At 41.8% G+C, this 22,810-nt stretch overlaps 1 protein-coding gene across 5 annotated transcripts in view; it reads left to right on the plus strand.

Annotated features, from left to right (window-relative positions):
• Positions 1 to 11,433: 11,433 nt before the first annotated feature.
• Positions 11,434 to 22,810, plus strand: part of cadm1b (cell adhesion molecule 1b) — a 145,966-nt gene continuing 134,589 nt past the window's right edge. For all 5 annotated transcript variants that reach the window (XM_018742901.2, XM_018742903.2, XM_018742904.2 and 2 more), the window contains exon 1: positions 11,434 to 11,563. In XM_018742901.2, the coding sequence (XP_018598417.1) occupies positions 11,488 to 11,563 (76 nt within the window). In that variant the 5' untranslated portion in view covers positions 11,434 to 11,487. The remainder of the gene's footprint in view (positions 11,564 to 22,810) is intronic.

The raw sequence follows: 22,810 nt of genomic DNA on the forward strand, positions 1-22,810 counted from the left end.
TGTGAAATTGAAATTTCAAGTATGCCGAAGTTACAGAGAATGAGCTTTCATTAGCATTGCACATTTTCATTTTAGCCAGCACTCCAGCTTCTCTAAAAGGCTTAAGAGAGCTTCAGCTAGTTATTTTTGGAAGTTTGTTGTTCGTATCCATTCACTCAAACTCCAACGTAGGCATGTTCATAATCAATAATCCATTGCTGCAGAATTGCCACAAAGTTCAAGCTCCTTACTTAATCAATATCTCCATTCCGGTCCAATTGTGATCACGTTTAAAGCCTCTCATGTAGCCCAAAATCAGGATCTTGCCTCCATTTTCGAAGATCATCAGGTACTAAAGGGGATTATCTTTTTAATACCGTGTTTAAAAATGTTTGAATGTGTTTCCGATTTATCCAGCAGAAGTTTCCACAATGCTTTGAGCAACTGCTTATCACTCACACAAGAACTTCGGTTTGGATTTAATTTAAACGGCCAGGGATTATGGGTATCATGCCTCAGTAGAACCAGTGAAGATGGTTCTTCCAAGGAAAATAATCGATGGTCATCCTGAAAAGACTATTAAATTAAAAACTTTCCTTTTTAATCAACATTAGGCATACTGCATATTTTTTCATTAAATTACTCTGATCCTTCCAAAGTTCTCAGTGTACAGATTCTTCCCATTGTAGATACTTATGTTATAGTATTACAGTTAAAATGGGGGAAAAAAAAACAGCTGTTAAATACATCTCAAGCTTTCAGGCCAAATTGTGTATTTCTTTTTTTATTCTCTAATTTTTACACTATTATCTTGATAAGCTTAATTGTCTGCTTTTGCCTCATTTCCCTTTGAAACTTCATCTTTTCTTCATTGCCGAATTTAGGTTAAAAACCCTGTAATTACAAAGTGAATGCCGACAGTGGTGGGTTTGGAATTAATTCCCCCGTCAGGCCATAGCAAAGTCTCTGAAAATGATCTCAGCTTCGTCTCAGCCTGACACTCATCATGCTCGGGGCAAGAAATTGGAGGGGTGGGGGAGGAGGTTGGGGAGATGGGGGCCAGACTGGCACTCTGACCCAAGGGACCCTCTGCTACATCAAGCGACTCCAGGCCACGGACACTGTGACAGGACATGACTTCCTGAGCCCCCAGGATCAGAGGATCACAGTAAATTGGCCAATCAGCTGATGACCCCATTCTCCAACCTGGCCGCGTTGGTTCTCTGGAGGTACCATTTACACTGGTCTTTCCTCCAACCTAGCTGGTCTATTACAGTGTACTGGTACACTTTACTGGTGGCTCATAACAGCGTTACAGCACCGTGCAGCTAAAAACCTAAATATATGTCCGTATTTTGGATTTCATTTGTTTGTCCGTCAAATCAAATCATACAAATTACTTGTTGCAGCCTAAAATGATTAATTAGTACTTGAACTATTTTTTAGGGTAGTGCAACTATTAACAATTATCATAAATTAATCAGATGCTCTTAATGATGGTTAATTAATAAAATCATATGAGCTGTAAGATGAACAGATAACAAAAAGAGAACAGAGAAAGCTTTTTTACTTTTTGTCATTCAAAACACATCTTCAGCAGATATTCAACAGAATTCAAAATATGTCAAAGCATGGTCAGAATCAAATGGACAGCTCAGTCCGACTGAGTAAGCGCGTCTCTGCTGGAATGGAACCGCATACCAGGGACCAAAGTTCAGCATCGCGGTTCACGAGTCGAGCCATTAAGGATAATCTGGAGTGTGTGTCCACTTGAGAAATAAACAACACAAGCATTCGTTTTCAGAGTCTTTTCCAGTGCCATGAAACGGTTCCATGGTTGTCTCTGGATCTGCTGTGAGAGGCTTGTGAGGTGCTGGCTGGTATGTAAGAGCTGAGACTGGAGGAGGAATAATGCTGAACTGACAGGTGCCCCGGGGCATGGTTCTGAAGTGCAAAAGCACCTGCAATTAAAATAACACAAGGGGAAAACAGAGCGACAAGCGAGCACACCAGGCAGTGGTAATCTAATACAGTCCTAGAGACATGAGAAGAATTACAGAGCTGTCACAATTCACAGGGTTTGACAGTGCATAAATAGAGACCAGAATGTGTCTTTAGATAAAAAGCCCGTTTAAAGAAAACTGGCTCATTTAAAATGTCTCAAGGTATATGTTGGAATTACAAAGTTTAGATTTTATCTTCCGTGCATCTTACAGATACTGTTTTCTTAGCACATTGATAAAGTGCCTGCACAAATTGCTTTGTGTTTATTCTGCTTCGCCTTGTTTGCTTTCTGTAATAACCGAGAGGGGACCCTCGTATGAACACCATTTTTCCACAGTACGATGGCCTTCAGCACATGCAGGTAGAGATCCTATCTTCATCTTCTTCCTTCCAAGCAGGAGGTTATAGAGAGTTGAAAGATGTCCAAACAGGGGACACACCGGGAACTTGTTGAAAAGAGAAGCATCCACTATACTGTCAGCATCTCTCTTCTCTTACAAAGAATTCTCCTCTCCTCTTCTCTGTTAAATTTCAATGAATGTCAAAAATTTGAGCACCCTTCTTGGACACTGCTTTTGTTTCGTCATTAATGTTTAACATCCAGGTAGTGAGTCTGACTTTTCCTTCACTTTTCTTCTTCACCGGTTAGCTCATCCATAATTTTGATGTGTTTGTGTGTTGAGTCGGTATCTTGCTGAACTCTTATGGACTGTCCAACTAGCTGCAATCCTGACTGAACAGCGTATCACTGGAATACACTGTGAGAGCCATGGTGGCTGAGATTTCCAAGGAGCTGGAAAAGATCACCAAGTCTGTCACCAGCAAAGTAACCCCAGACCATGGCACTGTGACTACGTGCTGGACGGTAGAAACCACGTTGAAACAACTCATCCACCCACTGTATCTGCATCCTGCAAATACTCAGTGGCTGGACCCAAATATATGTATTTAAACTTTTGACACATCAGTAATAATACCTTAAACCTCCAGTTCCTGATTTTTTTTTTGGCACAGACAAGCCTGGTTTCATGCAGATGTGCTCAGATGTTTGGTATTTTACACACTGTGAATCTACACAAAATTTCAGTGTATACATGTTTTTCTACCATTACTGTGATGCTACTTTTCTGTATGAGGAAAATATTTGTCCACAACGACTGAATACAAAACTCAGCGTTGATCTTTTTTTTAATAATCTGCTTTGTAAACCTAAACTTGATTTGTTCAGTTGAAAAATCCATATTCCTTAGGCCTGATATTGAATACAATAACAGTATGATTGCAAACTGCATAATCGTGCAGATATACAGATTCCCCTCGACTTATGCAAAAAAACTGTTCTTCATCACCTTACATAAGTCAAAAGTTATCTATGTCAGATTCCCCCTCCTTCTCCACCATTGAACATCATCATGTGCTCCTTTATACATGCAGCATCCTTCACTATTGTATTTATAGTCGATACGGCTGAACCTGGTTCCCGTGCTATAGACAGTAATCTTTGCCCACCTTCATACTTCATTATTATTTTTAAGAAGAAAATTATTTGTAAGAACAAAAAAACAGTGTAGAGGCAAACCCAGAACCTCACCTGCACCCCCACACCTTAGAAATAGCTCCCAAAGGCATGAATGGTGAAGCGCAAATATCTGTGGGCTGTTTGTGTTTCTGTATTTGTATGGGGAGTTTAACACTGGATTATCTTTAATTAAAAGCAAACATCAATAAATAATGCTCCAAGCTCAACGTGTGGTGCTGAGTGGCCAAGGGTTCTGCTGTCCACTGGAAGGAGATATCTTTACAGAACGAAGAGTTGGAAGGGAGACGAGAAGCGTCTAATCCCTCTGTATACACATTTTAACTCAGAGGTGTTTCACGGGTCCTGATTATAAATTACCTTATTACCTGGGTAAACACATCTTGATCAGGGGAATATTTTACAGATCCTGTTAGGTCTATTAATGCGCTAAATCACACACACGGACAAGGTTTCCTCTCAACCAGGCCTAATTAAGGTTTCTTGAAAACCATCTAAGTGTTTTACACTTGGTGAATTTTTAGCAGTTTATGCATCATTGTGCTGATTATACTTAAAAATACCCATCAAATGAAGAATAAATTATGCTTCTGATGATGCAGAAAGTAGAGAGACAACTGTGACTAATTTCTATAAAAAATGTAAGCTTTCTGATACCTTGGTCTGAATAAACTATGGTTAGTGCTCCCTTGTAGTTTTTTTTTTTTTTTTTAAACAAGAGTGTATAAGTTACAGGTCACGCAATGAATACAGAACCATGTTATTCCCATTTCTCTCTATGCTGTGAGGTTGAGAAAAGGAGGTTAAGAAATTATCATTTGTCCAGTTTGGACAAGTCATCATATTAAAAGCAAACACAGGGTGTGAAATGATACAAAATATACACTATAATGTTTATTCCGGATCAAATAACCACCATTTGCACCTTGAAGCAAATCAATACATAACGGGAACATTCCATTAACTGAGCAGCGCTTCTTATTACAAACTGAGAGAAAAGCTTAGCTAAAACGAACTAAAATTGACTTGTTCTCTATCGTAGTGGGATCCACATACATTCGAGTTTGGTTAAAGGTCATGTTGTATCTTATTAGGGCTTTTTCTCTGGAGAATATTTTTAATTTAATTTAATAGACGTTTTTACAAGTCAATGAAAAAGCCTGCAGAAATCAGAAACACTGCAGCGGGGGTCGTAAATCCCAGTCCCGGAGGCCATGTGCATTAATGATTCCCCTCCAACCTCCTCCCTTAATTAGTCAATTAGCACAATCATTTCTGTAGTTTTATCTTGCAAAGGAACTATCTGCGCACTGCGCTCAATAAATATCATTTTTGCAGCACATGTTTCAGGGGTAGATAATGGAGTAAATACAAGAAATGATGAGACAGCATATGGACCAGTTAAGCCGGGGGAAGAGGTCGCAACGGAAACCTACAAGCATGCTGCCCACAGCCCTCTGGGCGCTGCTGCCAGAAGAAGGGGAGCTTAGAGGAAAGCCCTTGAGTCACGTAGTCGGTGACTGTCTGATTACGTGGGGAATCACAAGAGAAATGTCAAGCTTCCTTGTCCTCCGGCCGACCCAATCAAGGCTAAAGAACAGAGTCCTGATGACAGGGTGAGTGATTAGCATCACTCCAATCAAATGGCTTGTGACTGCACATCATGCAGGTGGAGAGGGTGCACTATCGCTTCCAGAGCAGCAGAGCATATCCTGGTTTATGTTCATTGACCTCCTGGTCAACCTTACTAACTGAAGTGGTTAACGCTGCTAAAGCAGCTTTACTTATTCATGAAGCAAGACCAGGAAATAAATGGACACTTACTTATCAAAGTTGCTCCGACCTCTTACCATAGAGATATATGTCTGCACAAAGCAGTTACTGTATATATAATAGACTTCTAAGATTAATATCTAAGTTATCCGATATCTTCCACCTATTTTATTATAGGTCATTATTTTTGACTGAAATACATGCTCGAATGGTTATTAGATTGCATTTAAATTAAAAAATAGGCAAGTGAGCAGCAGAAAGTATTATTAACTCCGTATAGGTTCCAAAAAACAGAAGAGGAAAAGGTTGCCTATGGATTATAAGCAATATTCCTGTCTCATGCTTCCCTTCTCTTTCTTCTTGCTTACATATTTCTCGACAAGAGTCCGCGCAACCACTTAACTATAGTCTGAGGCTGTCAGTATGTAAATGGTTTGCTTTTGAGCTTATCGTTCATTTTAAGGATTTATGTCATTTGGCGTTATTATGTCATCCAAAGGTACACAACACCGACCTACGCTTATGGAACAGGCAAAGCAAATCAGGCTTCAGCTGACATACAGGTTTATGATTGGAAGGGAAGGCCTGCTAATGTCGACATAATCCCTCTTCATCTCGGCATTCATATCTCTTACCCCCTGAGTGTTCAGAGCACATGTGCATTGTGAACTCAGAAAGGGAGCAGAAGAACTACCTGGACTGTCGCTGCAATCTGAATGTGAGCTCTGACCAGTTCCTGTACTGACACAGTGCCACATTCATTAACAGAACAAACTTATTTAAACTGTTCAGTATTTTTAGTTTAATCTTGGCAAGAATGAGCATTTTAGAGTTTAACACCCTCAATTTTTTGCTTTTTTTTTTGAGATTCTGGTTCTACATCATCTGTGATTATTTTCTGTTTTCTTTTTGCCCAGATATCCCACTGGACTTCAAGCCTCAGCAGTATTTTTCACTGCTATTTCAACGTTAAGAACAAGAAGGAGGTGATCGAAATATAGCGATCAGCAGCAAGGAAACAGAGTTTTCACGATCCTGTCCAATGACCCTGTCCCTGTGATGTCATTTACGAAGATGACATGCAAGTTGCTGTTTTCTCCTGTGAGGATGCACAGGTGTGCAGCGCAAACAGGCTGTCCAGTGTGTAGTCACCCGGAAGAGGGTTGTTGCTCATGGCTGGAAACCACTTGGCAAACAGCAGACCTTTGGCCAGGACACCATGCCCCAGGTAGTGTTATATAGAACCATCGCAGTAGAGCCTTTTTACTTGTCAATATTAAACCTTAGTGGTTCAAACAACCTACAATTGCTCTGTCTGGGGCTCTGCCCTTTGCCCTCAAGGCAGATTGTTAACTGCTGGAATACAACCACTAATCATCGAATGTGGGAAACAGCCGCTGTTCGCTTTTCTCAGAATGCCACAGCACTTTTTACATCTATGTTGCAAAACTTGCCAGCATAACATCAACGGAGTGGTACTGTGGCTCAGCAGGTAGTGCTGGTGCTTCACATCACCTGGGCTAAGCATTCTGCTATGGGTTCAAAGCCTACTTAATCTATGCGGAGTTTTTGTGTTCACAAGGGGTTCCTCCCACAATCTAAAGATGTGCTCCAGATAAATTGGTGATTCTAAATTGCCCACAGTGTCTTACATTGCTCTGGTGTATAAAGGAGTGAAAAATAATGAGTTCAATTTTGTGGAGTGCACCTGTCATTTTAAATGAACGAAAGACACAGTGGTTCAGTAGGAAGCCCTAGTGTCACAATGCCTGAGCTGTGCATTCGGGCATAGTTTTAAGTTAGAAATGGTAGAGAAGATTGATGGTGCTCGTAGCTCGGGTTGTTGATTTAGATGTTCAGGTGTTCGTCAAGCTTGGCATTCAGACTCGGCGAACACCTGAACATCTGAATAGTTTTAAGTGTGGCTCAGGATGTGTGGAGTTTGCGCGATCTCTCTGTGTTTGCAATCCAAAGACACGCGTCATAGAAGGCAATAGTAAAGCGCTTCGGTACTGTCCCTTACCATAAAAACCATGTGAGTAACCACCATGAGTTCAATTCAACACAATACCCCTTACCTTAAGTGAACAGATTTAAACTTTGACAGAGTTAAATCACCTTGAAAGGGTTTCATTTACAGTCACCAAAACTAAATTAACTCTCAGTATTGATGTAAAACCTCCAATTAAGTGATCTCAGAATGTATCCGTTTGTGAACAAATCAGACAAACCCCGTCTTTAACTGTCCTAGGTTAGAAAACCGACGGCGAGCTTTGGAAATGCAGATTAAACATTTTCTTCTCCTGAAAAGCCAGACAGCCAACACGAAGTCACCGAAAGTTGGGAACCCGACTGCAGGATTTAATTTCTTCTGTGCGACTGCGTTTCTATGGCACATGAAAGGAAGTCCTAACAGACAATTCATTATAAAAACAACAGGCTGTGCCGGCCACAACACCCGGAGAATAATTTTATCAAAGATTCACAGGAATCACAGTCAGGGAAACAACATAACAGATAGATGGCTGGGTTACAAACAGAATTTCTAAAGAGGGAGTTGATCAAAGCACAGGACTGGACAGCACGATTACCTGAGCTGAATCCCACAGAACTAGCCTTGTGGACAAGACACTAGGCTCCAGTAGCCAGTAAACCCAACAGGTTTGTTCTGAACCCAGAAGTCATGTCCTACTGTAGTTGTGTAATGTTATCATGTTGTTGTACACCCGCTTGGATGATACTGATTTATTTATTTTATTGTGCTGCAGTATAACAGACCATTCTTACTTGGACATAATGACCCTTAGAGCAAAGAAGAGGTGTTTCACCCCATTAGAGAGACAGAGGCTCAAGCAAACCAGTTGTCATCCTGTGCCTTCTGAACCTTGAGTGCTGTTTTTTTTTTTTTTAAGTACAGTATCAAAAACAGCAAGAGTCATATTATAAATCACAGAAATATATTCAGAATGTGTTTTTATTTATGGTACTTTCTTACAGTTTGGATTTATTAACAACACTTCTTCGCTGCAGTAATCTCATGTTAATGCATAAGACATCGCCACTTTTTCATTGTACTCTAGTATGAAATTCTCAGTCAGACTGCAGTGCTACTGAAAAGAGAGTTCATCTCTGTATTTATAAAATAGCCTGTGGCATATTTCCTAGTAGCAATCACATTTAGGGTATCCTGGTTATGATCTGGCAAGAAGAATACACAGATCAGTATTACTGAGAGTGTAAACACCATTAGCATTCATATTTAATCATGCACACATATATTTCATTGCACACAGATATATTAGTGCGGGGGAAGCACCAGTTCATGTGAAAAAATTAGGATTTTTCTTTCAAAAACAGATGTAATTTATCAAGTAACAGGCCTAATCTAATGTGTTTAACAGTAAGTACTTCAGCATGTAGTGACAGTTACAGACATGTGATTCTTAAGTAAACCTAGTTTGTTTCTTTCCGCTTTATGCATCGATGCTCATCGCACAAGTAGGTGCATAAAATGCAGGATAGACTGATCCTGATCACCTTCCTACAAGTTTTTTTTTTTTTTTTTTTTTTAATAAAGCTACACAAACATTTACATACAATACAAGAGTAGCGGCTGTGTAAAGGCTTATCTGGGCATGATCATGAAGTTACGGTGCATGAACATTTACACCATACATAAGCCTGAGAGATCATGGGCAAAGTGAGTCGGGAAAAGGTGAGTTTTCAGCCCCTTCTTGAATGTAGACAGAGTTTCAGCAGTTCTGAGTGAGAGGGGAAGGTCATTCGACCACAATGGAGCAAGAACTGTGAACCTCGATGCTTTAACTTTCGTGCGTGGGACCACAAAACGAGCAGAAGTAGATGAGCTAAGGGGTCTGGTTGGGGTGTAGCGGTTGATCAAGTCTTGTAAATAGCTAGGAGTAGTTCTACTGATGCATTTGTAGCCCATAACAAGGGTCTTGAATTTAGGCCACAGATAAGCTTCAGAAAAATGAACTGCTGCTTTATTAGGCATGCAAACTGACATGGAGAATATAAGAAATAGCAGGGACATGTTGTATTCTATCATTACTTGAGTTTGCTTGAGTTGTTTGTCAACACTGCAGGTAGATTCAGTAGTAAAAGCCTCACAAGCAGATACTTATTCTGTGTTTTGGCTACTGGTGTGTCAGCTGGGACGCTTATTTCCAAGCCACTGGCACATTGATTCCACTGACACGCATGCTCTCGTTTTATATCACAGTAAAGTACTTAACCTGGGACATCGCTTAACTTTCACATCACCACACTCTGATTACGGCTGAGTGCATGAGGCAACTGCAGCCCTGTTCCTGGTTAAAATGTGCAACAATTGTCATGCTTCAGTCTCAAATTATGTGTCAGACAGAGTTTAGAAATCATGCATTTTCGAGCATAAAACCGGTCACACAGAATATGTGTACATAATTGACTGGAAAAATGATAGTCTTTAAAGGTAATACCACGGAGTACACAAGTAAATTTCATATACTGAATGTGAATGTAATATATGTAACTTTTCATATACTTTTCAAGTATATTTCCATGATTCAGGGAGTTGACCATCTGAGGTCCATTTTAATGTTTCAGTTTGGCTGTGTTTCCACACAGTCTGTTTTATAGCAATAATTCTGGATGAAGCAGCAGTTGGGTTCAGCACCCTGTAATCTCACAAATATATTCTCCTCCCATTCTGGGCACCCATTTGAGAGGCTCGGAGGCCACCTTTCATTATTCAGTGTTAAAATTATATACAAAGGTGCGCAGGGCATCATTTAACTTAAACAGAATATGGCTGCAAAGCAAGCATTACAGCTTGTTTTAGATTCACCTCCCAATGCATCAAAATAGAGATTTCACATATAGCATTATGTCTCTAAAGCCAATGTAATATATCCATTATGTATAAATGCACCACTTTACAGCAGAAAGGGTACAGAAAAGGGTATTGTGCACCCAAGATGAGGTAAGTGACTGATTGATGTGCCTACCATTTATAGAAATAATTAGAAATATAAATCAAAGTGATAAGTCTGCATTCGCATTCAGTTCAGGCTGTCTGTCACATGTCCTGGATGAACTTAGAATGATTTTGAAGGCCATATATATATACTTGCGGGATATAATCACAAACCCTCAAACTCACACTAGCGGAACAACTAGGCCATGAAAGAATAATAAAAATTGTGTCTTTTTCTTTCAGAAAGTTTGCAGATCTCGTCTGGCGAACGCTCGTCAATGGAGTGGGTTATTAAAACCTACTGCCATATAAAAATGAATTGTAAAAAGGCGCGGGAATGTTTATAGGACTCCGTGTACAAGTGTAGGACCCGCGACACGGTCCCGCTCCCTCGCCGCTTTACCGTAGTACCCAACTTGTCCAGCAGTGGCGCTGTTTACCCTTTGAGCGCCAGGCGGCAAAAAAATACATACCGCTTTTTCTGTAGGGATGGAAAAGTTTCTCTTCGAAAACAGACAAAACTCATTTTATTCCGCGGCGTTTCTCAGCGTGGCGGTCACACAGATAAAATTACTGCCATTGCTGGCTTCTAACGAAAACAAAACACTAACAAGCGGGAGTACGAGCAAATATCACTGCTGCATTTCCAAATTGCTGTGTGATGATACACAAGCACACAATACGCCCAATATCCAGAAATATCTCACATTGGAAAAATAATAATTTAAAAAATGCTACTTCAGTTTCATGTTCATGGGGAGCAACTTAAGATATTTTAAAAAATGACAGGAGTATTAAGTAATAGACATTGCTGTGATTGTTTACAGGCGTAACATGTTTGTGTATTTATATATTGTAGGCGCACTATTTTATTATTGTTACAATTATTTAGTGAACGCATCTGTGTCTAAAGCAAACTGCTATGTTAGTCACTATATTATTATATAGGCCGGGTGTCTATAAAGTATATGTGGCAAAAGACAGGTGACTCGTAGCAGTGTGTATGATACGAGAACAGCTCTCTGTAAGGCACACAGTACCGCCTCCTGTGGAAGAATAAACACATTAGAGGCCGTACCAACCGCCCCCCCACCTCCCCTCCCTCACTCCCTCCCTCCCTCCCCTCCCCGTCCCCCGCATGTCATTATCCCGCACTCGGCACTCGGCACTCGGCTCTAGGTGAACGGGCGCCGGCAGACCGGAGCAGGTGTTCAACATGGCGATGGCGGCCAGCGGATCTCTCCTCTCGGCTCTCCCCTTACTGCTTCTCTCGGCACTTCTGCTCCGCAAAGGTGCGTCTCTTTTATTTTTATTCCCCTCCTTTTCTCGGAGCGGCGGGCAGAGACGCAGGTGTACGTGCATCCTTACGGTCCGCGATCGACGGCGTGGGAGCGAAAGAGAAACCAGTGCGTGCGCGCGAGCGCGCGCGCGTGTGTCACTGTGTGTGTGTGTGTGTGTGTGTGTGTGTGTGTGTGTGTGTGTGTGTGTGTGTTGTGACAGATCATGTGTTACTAACAGTGCACTGCCGTGACTGAACTAGTTAACCGGCAGAGTCGGGTTAAGTCAGGAGTTGCTTGACAAGTTAGATAAAAGAGCTGGGAAGCCGCATGGACCGTGCGCTTCGTGCGGATTTTTTTTCTGTGGATATTTTTTACTCCGATCTGGGATGACTGTTAGCTGGTTGCTCAGAATTAACCGTCAACCGTTAGTACTGGGATATTTACGTCGCTCACTCCGGGTTGCGATTTTGCGAGTTAAATGACACACATGGTATTTTACTGAAAGATGGTACGCGTGTTCCCCGCAAGCTCCGTTCTGGATGACTCAATAAAAAAGGTGACACAACTTGGGGGACTTCAGTGGGATCCGGCACTTTCACTGGCTGGGGGGTTCGTACATTTACCCTGGGGGTCCAAGAAAGAGCGGACTAAAAGGGATCGCAGAAGCGCGGAGCCCCCCACCCCCCCAACCCCCAACCCACGCACCCATCCCCCTCTTACTGCAGCTGGTCAACAGATCGATTAATTATTTTTAGTTACTCAAACAAGGTAAATCAATGCGCTACAGCGGCGTGTCCACATTTGCATTGCTCTTGATTTGGGAATAATTTCCATGGGGATACGAACCAATCTCTCTCGCCCTCGCTGTTCACGTCGTTGCGGACGTTACGCTGTCGATCCCGCTCGGGTGAGATGTAATAAAAGCTGCGCGCATTTTGCGTGGCATCGCTACATGCAGCACGGGAGGCGTCATTTTTACTAACCTGCGGCGGCAACGCGACGTGTTTTAATTGGTAAGCGCGTTACAGTTGTTGGAAGGAGGCAGATGAGATGAAGGTCCAGCGCAGCACCGCAGCACAGCGCTCTTTCCGACACGGATCTGACCCCACCGTCGCGTCGGAGACAGAGGGTCTCGTTTCAGCGCCACAGGTGGGCTTTACCGCGTAAATTAGGTAAATCACGCGGTGTGCCCTGCCTGTGGCTGTGCGGGTTTTGTACGGACGCAAACCGGACGGACACGACCCGGCCGGCGCTTTCGCCGCGGACGCGGAGGGCGGTGTTCGCCCGGCTGGAAGGAAAATGAACCAAAACACCGTACTTCTACAAACCGGCGTGGAATTCACGATCGGACGGTTCGAACACCCCGCTAAATCCACGTGAAGCGGCGTGCTGCATCCGCCAAACCAAAGTTTATTTACACGACATATCAACAGGTTTCGCGCGTCGCTTCCTCGCGCTGTTTATTCATGTAATTATTAATAAGGCGAAGATCTCACTCACTGCTGCTGTGCCCAGTATATCCCAGCTAACTAAACCCAGTAATATCCCAACTACTAGTCTACTGCATTAACTTAACACCACCGAGGCTGTTTTAATACTGATATAAACAAACAGGTATAATGAGAGCGGTTGCAGTTTTGCTCGCCGTACGCGAGTTAAATCTGCGCTTATGAGTGCAATTATGATTGGCTGTCCTTATCACGGTTAGCATTTTTGGCTTCGATGTAGGATGATGGCGTGGAGATCCCCCTCCTCTGTACGTCTCACAGTTTGGAATGCACACACACACACACACACACACACACACACACACACACACACAGACAGAGAGAGAGATACAGCACTTACTGTACTCAGCACGTCAGCGCCCTATCCGTACCTCATAGATTACATTGATCAAATCACCTTTTTCATTTTTTTGCCTTTACAACCTGGCGACCGTAAAAAAAAGTCTGTCAGTGATCAATACTCCAACAGCACACAGACTGTACAGTGTCTATAGCGGGTGTAAACTTGTCAGGTACTGGGGGGGGGGGGGGAGCAAAAATCTTAATTAACAGAGTTGAAGGATATATTGAGGGTGGGGGTATTAGGTTTATTGAACACTGGCCTTCACGCCCCCCCCCCCAAAAAAACCTCCGCTGGTGGGGTGTGCAAACCAACAGCTGTGACACGTTTCTTCAGTGGATCATTAGGGTGCAACACCAGACTGGGCACTGAGCCACAGTAATGTGTGTAAATGGTCAGTTTGACGTGCTGGGTGGCCTTCATGAGCCTCTATAGGAGTTCTAATAATAATAATAGAAATAATAATAGTCCATTTGTAGTTTACAAATCTGCCAATGTATATTTTTTTATTATTTATTTTTATTTTTTTTTTGAGATTTTGTGTTTTTATGCCACGGTAACATTCACCTTGAGCGCAGTGCAGCTTTAATTTGCTTTCCCAAAGGGGAGTGCATGCTTTCAATGGCTCTTTCTGGGTAAACAACTCACTGCTCTCAGGAACAAATGCGCAAATGTCTCACTACCAGCCTGTGGCAGATGTTCGTTGGAGAACACCTGTTAATGGATTTCGAATCCCTGAGTCAGAGGAGTCGGGGAGTTTTATGGCAACGTTATTTATACACATGTGGAATGGATCTGAACGTGAGTCGCAGATGTGGGGTGCGGCCTTCTGTGGCACCTGTAGCCGCTGGAAGCAGGTGTGCTGCGGACCTTTGCCTGCTGCTTATGTAAAGTGTGTGTGTGTGTGTGTGTGTGTGTGTGTGTGGGGGGGGGGGGGGGGGGGGGGGGGAGGTATTGCATCTTATTGGGTGATCTGAGACTGGCAGCCTGTCTGGGTAATTTAGGACTGTGTTTCTCTCGAGAAAAATAAGGTTGCTTTTAAAGAATAAACCGCTACTATCTGTAAACTACCATCTGTTAAAAACTCTCTTAACAATTTGACTTATTTAATTTGGTAGCTTGTTTTAAAACAAACTTTTCTGTTGTTCTTTGGAGTGTCCTCTGAGATCAATATATTTTGCGCCAAATGGATATTTTCCGTTTCTCATAATAATCGTAGTCTACTAGGTATAGTACATTTATCAGTTATGAATATACTGTTTCATTGTCAGTTCTACGACAATGATAAACAGTTAATAAAAATGTTTAATTTAGACAGTGTGGTATATAGGGACACTTTTTAAGATTATTAATGGCTAGATGGCACATGCCTGTGGGCAGCTTGTCTTGTGTTGCTGCAGGTTTGGAACACTTTTCATTGGTTCACTGGTGAAATGATGAATGAAGCTCAGTTGGATAGTCAGCTCCATTCATTAGGTCAAACCAGTGAATTATGAGTGGTAGTGTATTTGAGTGAGGGGCAAATTGCTGTAATCTCCAATTTTTTCTCTCGGTATGAGTCCAATCATCTTTGCATACTTCTCTAAACACTGTAACAATCCCAGACATCAAAGCCTTGCAGTTCATTGTATGTTAAACTGGTCTGATTGTGTAATATTTAACGTATTTAAATATTGAATCATGTATTATAGAACTTACTACATGCTCAGTCCACCAATGCAACATATACCACTAAATACATTGTACATTTGTGAGTCTTGTTCTACATTCAACTTGTACCTTTATATTGTTCTGTAACAATCTTATATTGCAAATCTCTTTGGACTTTTCGGACATCTCTTTGGCTAAGGAAATAAGTATAGAAATACACATGTATATTATTTATATATAAATGGAATACGAGAGTCGGTATGGTAAATTGTCCTTATCACTGTTATTAATGTGTATTTTAAAATACCTTCTTTGTTCTGTTCTGTAATAAATTCATACTGAGGATAGTAAATTGACCCTCATAGGTAATATGTGATCTGTAAGATAACATAGTCAGTAGTTTGAAAAGCATGTGAGTATTTGGGTATCCTGCATCTCAAATTTCAGCTCTGCGCTGCTGCGGCCTCAAACTGCCAGCATGGAGAGAGCTTTGCTCTGCTTTATTATCCTTCAGGTTTATGGAAATCTTTAATGGAGCCTGCATTAAATTAATGTGCCACATGAGATATGTAAAGTTAGAAAAAGAGGTTTACCTGTGAAGTGTTTTTGCCTTTTCTGGGAACACTCATTGCGAAGGCTATGATTTATATACTATCAGTACTCGTGAAGAGGTGGCATGACAGTGTTTATAAGCACTTTGTCTTTCCGCGAGAGCCCGCAGACCTCCGGTGGCCGATCTGATGGATTATGACTGGCGTCTGTCAGCTCTCCTCTGCATTTAGCTCTTGCTTTGGCTGTCGTCAGAAGGCCGGCAGGGCAGTTGCTCAGCTCACATTCCCATTAATCCCTCCTTTTCTCTGGAATCGCAAATGACTTCCTCACCCGAGGGAGAGAAACGGAGGCTAAATGTGGGTGAGCCTTGAGCACGCAGTTCCTGGGTTTCGCAGGCACCCCATCGCTCAAGCACCTGAGCAACTTACCTGCGCAGGAAGGAGCCGAGCCCCATGCCAGGCAAATTGCTTCGCTTGCTGGGGTGACGGGACGACGGCTGCCGATCCGGGACGACCATTTCCTATTCCCTCAAAGACTTCTGGATATATGATGAAAAGACATTATCAGATCACTTTTTTCTTCTCTTGATGTAATGCACATTTTGTATTGCTTTCGAAGATGTATGTCATTTGGAGAAAAGCATCTGCTAACAGAATAAATTTAAATATGTTAAAAATCTTACACTGGCTGATTCACTGCTATAAGAGTTTTGTATTTTTTTATTCATACGTGATGAACTAGCATTCATGGTTAATTTTATATGTAAGGAAATAAATCTAATCTTTTTTGGTTTATAGATTTGTTTTAGAAGAGAGGTTATCTGGATTCATCAAAATGTTTCAGGCAGAGCAAACTCTGTCTGCTGACTGAGCCAAGAGTGTTTTTCATTTTGAACATGACTGTTTCTGTCAATACAATCGACAGTATCCCCCGGTTAAACGTCTCTTTTTGTTTCAAAAAGGAGCTGTTTAACATCCCTCTGTTTGTTGTCTCCTTTCACATTTTCTTCTGAAATCCCTGCTGCCGAGGATTTGAATAGATTTTTTTTGCCTTTTCAGAGGGGGAAGCCCTTTGGTGAAGCAAAAGGAGCGAGCGTGACGGTCTGATACCTCCAGGGGCATTCCTGAGTGAACAGCTGGTTTTTGACTGAGTCTTAGGGAGGCATGAGTCTGGAAATGGTCCATCTCGCAGGGAAAGCCGCGAGCCTTTCGTTTTCTGGCATTCTTTTTATTCCATGCTTCTTCCGGTCTGTCAGTTGTCTTGTCCAGTTCACTTTTGCGATGAAAAAAGGGGTAAATGATTGATTCTTGGTGAGTGTGTGAGACTCCTGGGCTAGTCCTTAAAAACATCCCATAACCTTTGAAATGCTTTCTCTCCATCAGAAAGAAGTTTTGAAAATAAATAGTTGGCAAAAACAATACTTGACATTGTCAGTAAATAAAAGACATCCAGGTAGAGCGGCTTCACGCGGATGGACTGCTGATGGAGAGCTCAGCTGCCTTGCTTCAAATAACTGTGACCTAAATGTCCCCCGTAATGTATTTTGACAAATACTGGATCCCCGCAATGAAAAAAGATTCTGGACAAAGCAAGATTTTTGTTCCTCCACATGATCAGCTGTTGCCATGGCCAGAAAACAAAACCGTTGGCACATGTGAAGAAATGGTTTTGGACCTACTGGATAAAAAACCCTGGGACAGGCTGCTCCTAAAGCCAGTGGGGTGAAAGCTCACCTAATCCAGACTCTTTGTTTTGCACAGGTGGATGTGCAGTGGTCTCAGAACTAGATACCCCATCTAGATCCCTGTGCAAACTGCTTAAGGATTCTTTTTATGTACATTCACGGAATGCAGCTAGAAATACCCTCAGATTTAAAATGTCATTTTGTGGCATTACTTAAGTCTCTGTCTGGGCAACATATGAATTTTTCAGTTGCTTTGGACTTTGGCCGTATAAACAGTGGCTCAGCTTCATGGAAAGTGTCAGCTGGCGAAACTGTGGGGGAGTGATCGTGCTCACTCCTTGCCAGCTCTGATGTGACCTGGTTTGTCTGCTCAAGTTCAGTGCTCTTCCAACAGCCCTTCTCACAGTGGTTTCTGAAGCCCCCCGACAAACATTCCCAAGCCACACCCATTCAACGCAGTCCTTCCCACAGTCAAATCTATAGCCCCTCCCACAAACATTCCCAAGCCCTTCCCTCAACACCCATCCCTTCCTCTGTCTTCCATGGCTCCTCCCATAATTCACACTCAAGACATTTGATTGATTTATTTATTAGTTGCATACTTTCAGTAAAATTTAAAATGTAAAAAAAAAAAAAGCCACGCTACGAAAACTTGCAGCTTTGTGAATGTAAAAGTATGTGTAATTTTATGGCAGTTTCCTATATTTATATGCATTGTGGGCCTGTAAGAACTCTGATGGCAAAAACCTTTAGGAAATAAGAAAAGCACAAAACATAAAAGAGTTTTATACTTGGAACAATTTTCCACCACTGTTTAATGTTTGAATCACTTGGTGATTCAACGACTGTCAACGAATTTTTCAGTATTAAGGGATTATGGGCTTTCAAAGTAGGCTTATTAGAGTGGTATAAACCAACCAGCGGGATGTTTATTTTAACTGACTTGCAAAAAAACTTGCTTTTTAAAAGTGAAACTTTCCGGGACATAAACTTGTAAAGAGGCGCCATTGTTTATTGGTCTCGTTCTTTACTTCAGTCCTTTTTCTCTTCATTTCAGTCCCGTTCACTGTCTTCCAAAGTGTTCACAACATTAGGAAAAAAAGCTGGTGGAAGATGGTCAAATATAAATGTTACTTTATAATGAAATGTATAATTTTATATAGCAGTCCATTTAACTGGGCAGCTGATAGAGTCGTGGTTAGAGCAGCTGCCTTTGAATCTGAAGGTTGCCAGCTCACAGATTTCACCTAGTGCTGTAGTAGCTTTGAGCAAGGTTTTTACCCTAAATTACTGCAGTAAAGTTACCCAGCTGGATTTAATAAATAGCTGTAGGTCGCTTAAAATTTTAAGTTGCTTTGGAGAAAAGCATCAGCTAAATTAATAAATGTAACTGTGAACCATGCGCAATTTCTCTAGTGTGTGTGAAGCCTCCACTGAAATGATTGCAATAAACTGCCTGTAGAAAAGCAGGAAATTCAGCGTGCTAGGGATGGATACTGGGGCTCCATATATGCAAAGACCCCCAAACCAGTCCTCTCTGCTTTTCTGAAGCATTTAAGACGTTAAATGAGTTGGAAGTTGTAGGCTTCCTCTTTGGATGACAATTCCTCTTTTGATGGTCCTTATTGTGCGCTCTAATAAGAGCTTCTTTTGAGGCAGAAAGCGGAAGCTCTCATGCAGACAAAGAGATGAATGCTTGTGCAATCCTTAGAAAGTTTATTCATTGAGAAATTCACAAGTGTGCCTTTTATTTCACTCATTTTGTGTGCTGGGCTTGAATCTCAAGTGCATTGCACATTATGATTATACAGGCTCTAGTTACTTTAATGCATTTCTTTATTGGACATAGGCCTCTACTTCATGTGCCATCAAGCTACACTATAGTCCCTTTGTTCCTCTAGAATTTACTCTACTTATTGTGTTGGGTTCCACTTGAAGGGCACTGCAGAAGAAACAATTTAACTGTATGGTCACACAGATCAAGCTGCTTTGGTTGCTCATATACCCGGCTGCTTTTTCTTTGGACTGTTCCTTGTTAATAATTTGCATACAAGAACAAATGTTGTTTATTTTTTGCATTTGTTTACTTAAAAATTATTGGTTTCCACAGATGTTCACGCTGATGCTTGCTGTAGAGAAGTGAGGCTTCTGTGGAAGTACATCCTGTGGTGCTCAATAGGCCCCTGAAAAATTATCCCATTTCTTTCTGTGAATGTAGGTCATGCACTAATGTGCTGCTGTCCTGAGCCGTGTCAAGGCGAGACAGGACAAAAAGCCCGTGTTGAGCCTCTCTGCTGCTTATTGTGTAACACCGCAGAGGTTTCGATTTTGAAAAATGTCATTCTCGAATGTCGTAAACAAAGCTGTGGCAAAACATCTACACAACCAAATGGCGCCCTTTCGGTGTATTGACAGCTGTGATTGACTGCAGTTTTGTGTGTTTTTATAGCGCTGTCACAAGTGAGCAGTTCATCCCATAGAGAGTGATCAGTGATCATTTAAATGACTCGAATGCTGCGTCCTGCCTCTCCGAAACAGTATTTGAGAGGCCTAAATGTGAATAAAGGTGCATAAGGATGCAACAGTAGTACACAACCACGGCTGTGCTTCCGATCAGCTCCGCTGTTGAACCGCAGCAGGTAAAGGTTAAGGCGGTCAGGGTAGCAGGGGTTGTAATGATTCCGGAACCCAACTATTTTCCCAAGGGGTATGGCAGTAAACATGGAAGGAAAAAGAGAGAGAAGACTGGTGGAAAAATAAATCCCTTGTGTGGCTGCAATAGCTTGGAATAGGGTGGCTTCTGCAAAGTCAGGGTGAGCCCCTTCTAGAGACATCAGAAACGGAGAGTCTGCCATGTTGGCTGAGCAAGTTACACAAGGTTGTAGGGTTTCCCTCATTACGCAGACTCCTCAGGGGTTAACATTATTAAGGCTTTGAAAGTGGATCCTGCAGTACACCATTTCATCCTTGCCAGAGAGATAGTCACTACCAAACATGCTCTCACAGTTTAATCCTCTTATACCCATCCAAAGCCTCTACTAGCAGCTCATGCTATGGTTTTAAGTTCTGTGTGTAGGCCGCTGACTTACTGTGAGCCCAATTAAGTTTCTGGTAAGATCTTTTAAGCATCTCAACACAAGTAGTCTGTTTGGAGATCAGATGTCTTCTTTCTTTGGCTTTGGGAAGCAGAAGCCTTCAGCCTTCGCTGTCTCCTTTTTTTTTTCTTTTTTACTAAGTTCATGTTCTTCGGTTCTTTTTTGGCTGTTCATAGCTTGACTGATGTGTGACGGTGAGTCAGTTGTTTGTGAAGTATCCATTTGGATGAATCAGAGTTATCTGTTCTCAGTCATATAGGTTCAGTTCTGCAGATGATAGTCTGTCTACTGTCAGCAGCTGTTAGTGGAGACCATTTATGGATTTATGTTTGTGTGTTTTATGCCTTTGTTTTATATATTATGCAACATACTTTTGTTACATAATTAAGGAGTCTCTTGTTTCAGTTTACTGATAGATTTTTGTCATGAATGCTGTGTCCAGAAGCTGCGGCAATGCAGTAGAGGAAGTCAGAGGTAACCCAAGACCACTGAGCAGGCTCAAGCTTTTCACACTCTGTTTCCAAACGTGTTCAGGGCAAACGTGCTTGTAAAAGCATGCCTATTATCCTCAATTAGCAACGTTGCCCACATTCTTTTTCATATTCGTCATCTCTGATCCAGCCATTTAGCAATGTAATTAGTGCCATTAAACTGTAGAAAAGGATCTCTTGGCCCTTAGACAGAGCATTATAGATGTTTAGTGATGTGATTGAATTAGAAGTTTTTTTTATGCAAATGAGCACTTGCCTAGTTCAGTTTTATGAAACAAAGAACAAACACCGGAATGTGAAGATGTCACAGGAATCTGAGAAGCTGAGAGTTCTTGGATGATGTTTCAAAACAGGTGACAGAAGTCACATTCATGGAGAAAGCAGGGGAGGTGATGTACTATGTGTTCAGTCTTCTCACTCTTTTGCTGAGGAAATGTGTGTGTGTGTCTGTGCCACTGTTACCAGAGGGGGACGATACTGGAAGTTCACAGTGTTCCACTTACACTCAATCACAATGTAAGACATCAAACCAATGGTCCACAAAGAACTTGCCAGCTAGTTAAATATTTCATTGCCTCCATGTTTGGTTCACTACATCACGGGCAACAATAATACTTTTCTATTTAAAGCAAATGAATTTTAAGCTCATTAAATTTACATTGTTCCCCACTTAATAAGGCTCCATCTAATGACTAAATAATGCAGAGAGTTTCTGTCTCTGTACTCAGCAGATGGTACCGTAGCTGGGAAGATGCATCTTGCCGCCTTCCTGTTAGGATTACATGTCCTAGGAACTTCCTAAATGCCGGGTTTGTTGCACTGGGATTATTGGCATTTCATAAACACACGAGTGCTTGCGGTCTGAGAACGAGTCCCTTTTATTCCCTGCAGGCTGCAGTGTGGATGGATATCAAGGCTTTCATTTTCTGATTGAATATGTGCAGCGAAGAACCTTGAATTCGGCGCCTACGTTTTTTTTAATGTGCATCTGGACAGTAATCAAACACACAGGTCGGCATCTATACTACCGTGTTCAAGCTGTTTCCATGTTTATTGTATAACTTACTGGTTGGATGTCATGCTCCACCTTATGTTTACCATGTGTTTATTATGCTCAAAAGTGCAGCTGCACTCCGCAGTGTAACAGGCTTGTTTGATATTGCATCTCTAACAAGTGCCTCATCTCACTCAGGGAGTTTTGCCAACACGTAATTGCAGTCAGTCCTTGACTATCCAGTGGCACATTAGTTGTGCTGTGGATTTGCTTGCAGCCAGTTCTCAGTTATCCTTGTGCCATATTTTGGTTTTTCCAGCCTGCCTCTATGACTATGTATTCTTCAGGCACCTGTTGGTCTACGGTTGCATCATTAGGAATTTATTTAGGCAGGATTTATTTTCAGCGTGTCTTCTTTTATCATGCCTAGCTGCTGTATCAATTGAAAAATTAGAGCTGGCCTATCCATGTAAAGCCAGTCAGTGGGGATACACGTCTATGTACACAAAATCAGGGGAGACAGCTCATCTGTGTAAACCAATCAACGTAGATGGTCCATCCATGTTAACCAATCAGTGGAGACTGCCAATCCTTGTAAAGCCAACCAGTGGAGACAACCAATCAATGTAAACCAATCAGCAGAGATGCCTATTCTTTTAAATCCAATAATACATCCTTATAAAATTTTTACACAGGCTTGTATCGATAGTGCCTCCACTCAAATTAGAATGAATTGTTCAGTGTCCAACTCGAAGCCAAACATCATGTTCCCAGTTTGCACTGGTTTAGTTGGATCCACTTAAGGCCGGCACTCTTTTATCAGCCTGTCATCGGGGACACATGCAACTGTCTCTCCTTTGAGCTTTCCTGGTCCTGCTCAGCAGAGAGGCCTTATTCATTAGTGGCCTTGCCCTCCATCTTGAACAAGTCTCTGTGTCGTTATCC

Source organism: Scleropages formosus, chromosome 10, assembly GCF_900964775.1.
Source record: "Scleropages formosus chromosome 10, fSclFor1.1, whole genome shotgun sequence".
NCBI lineage: Eukaryota > Metazoa > Chordata > Actinopteri > Osteoglossiformes > Osteoglossidae > Scleropages > Scleropages formosus.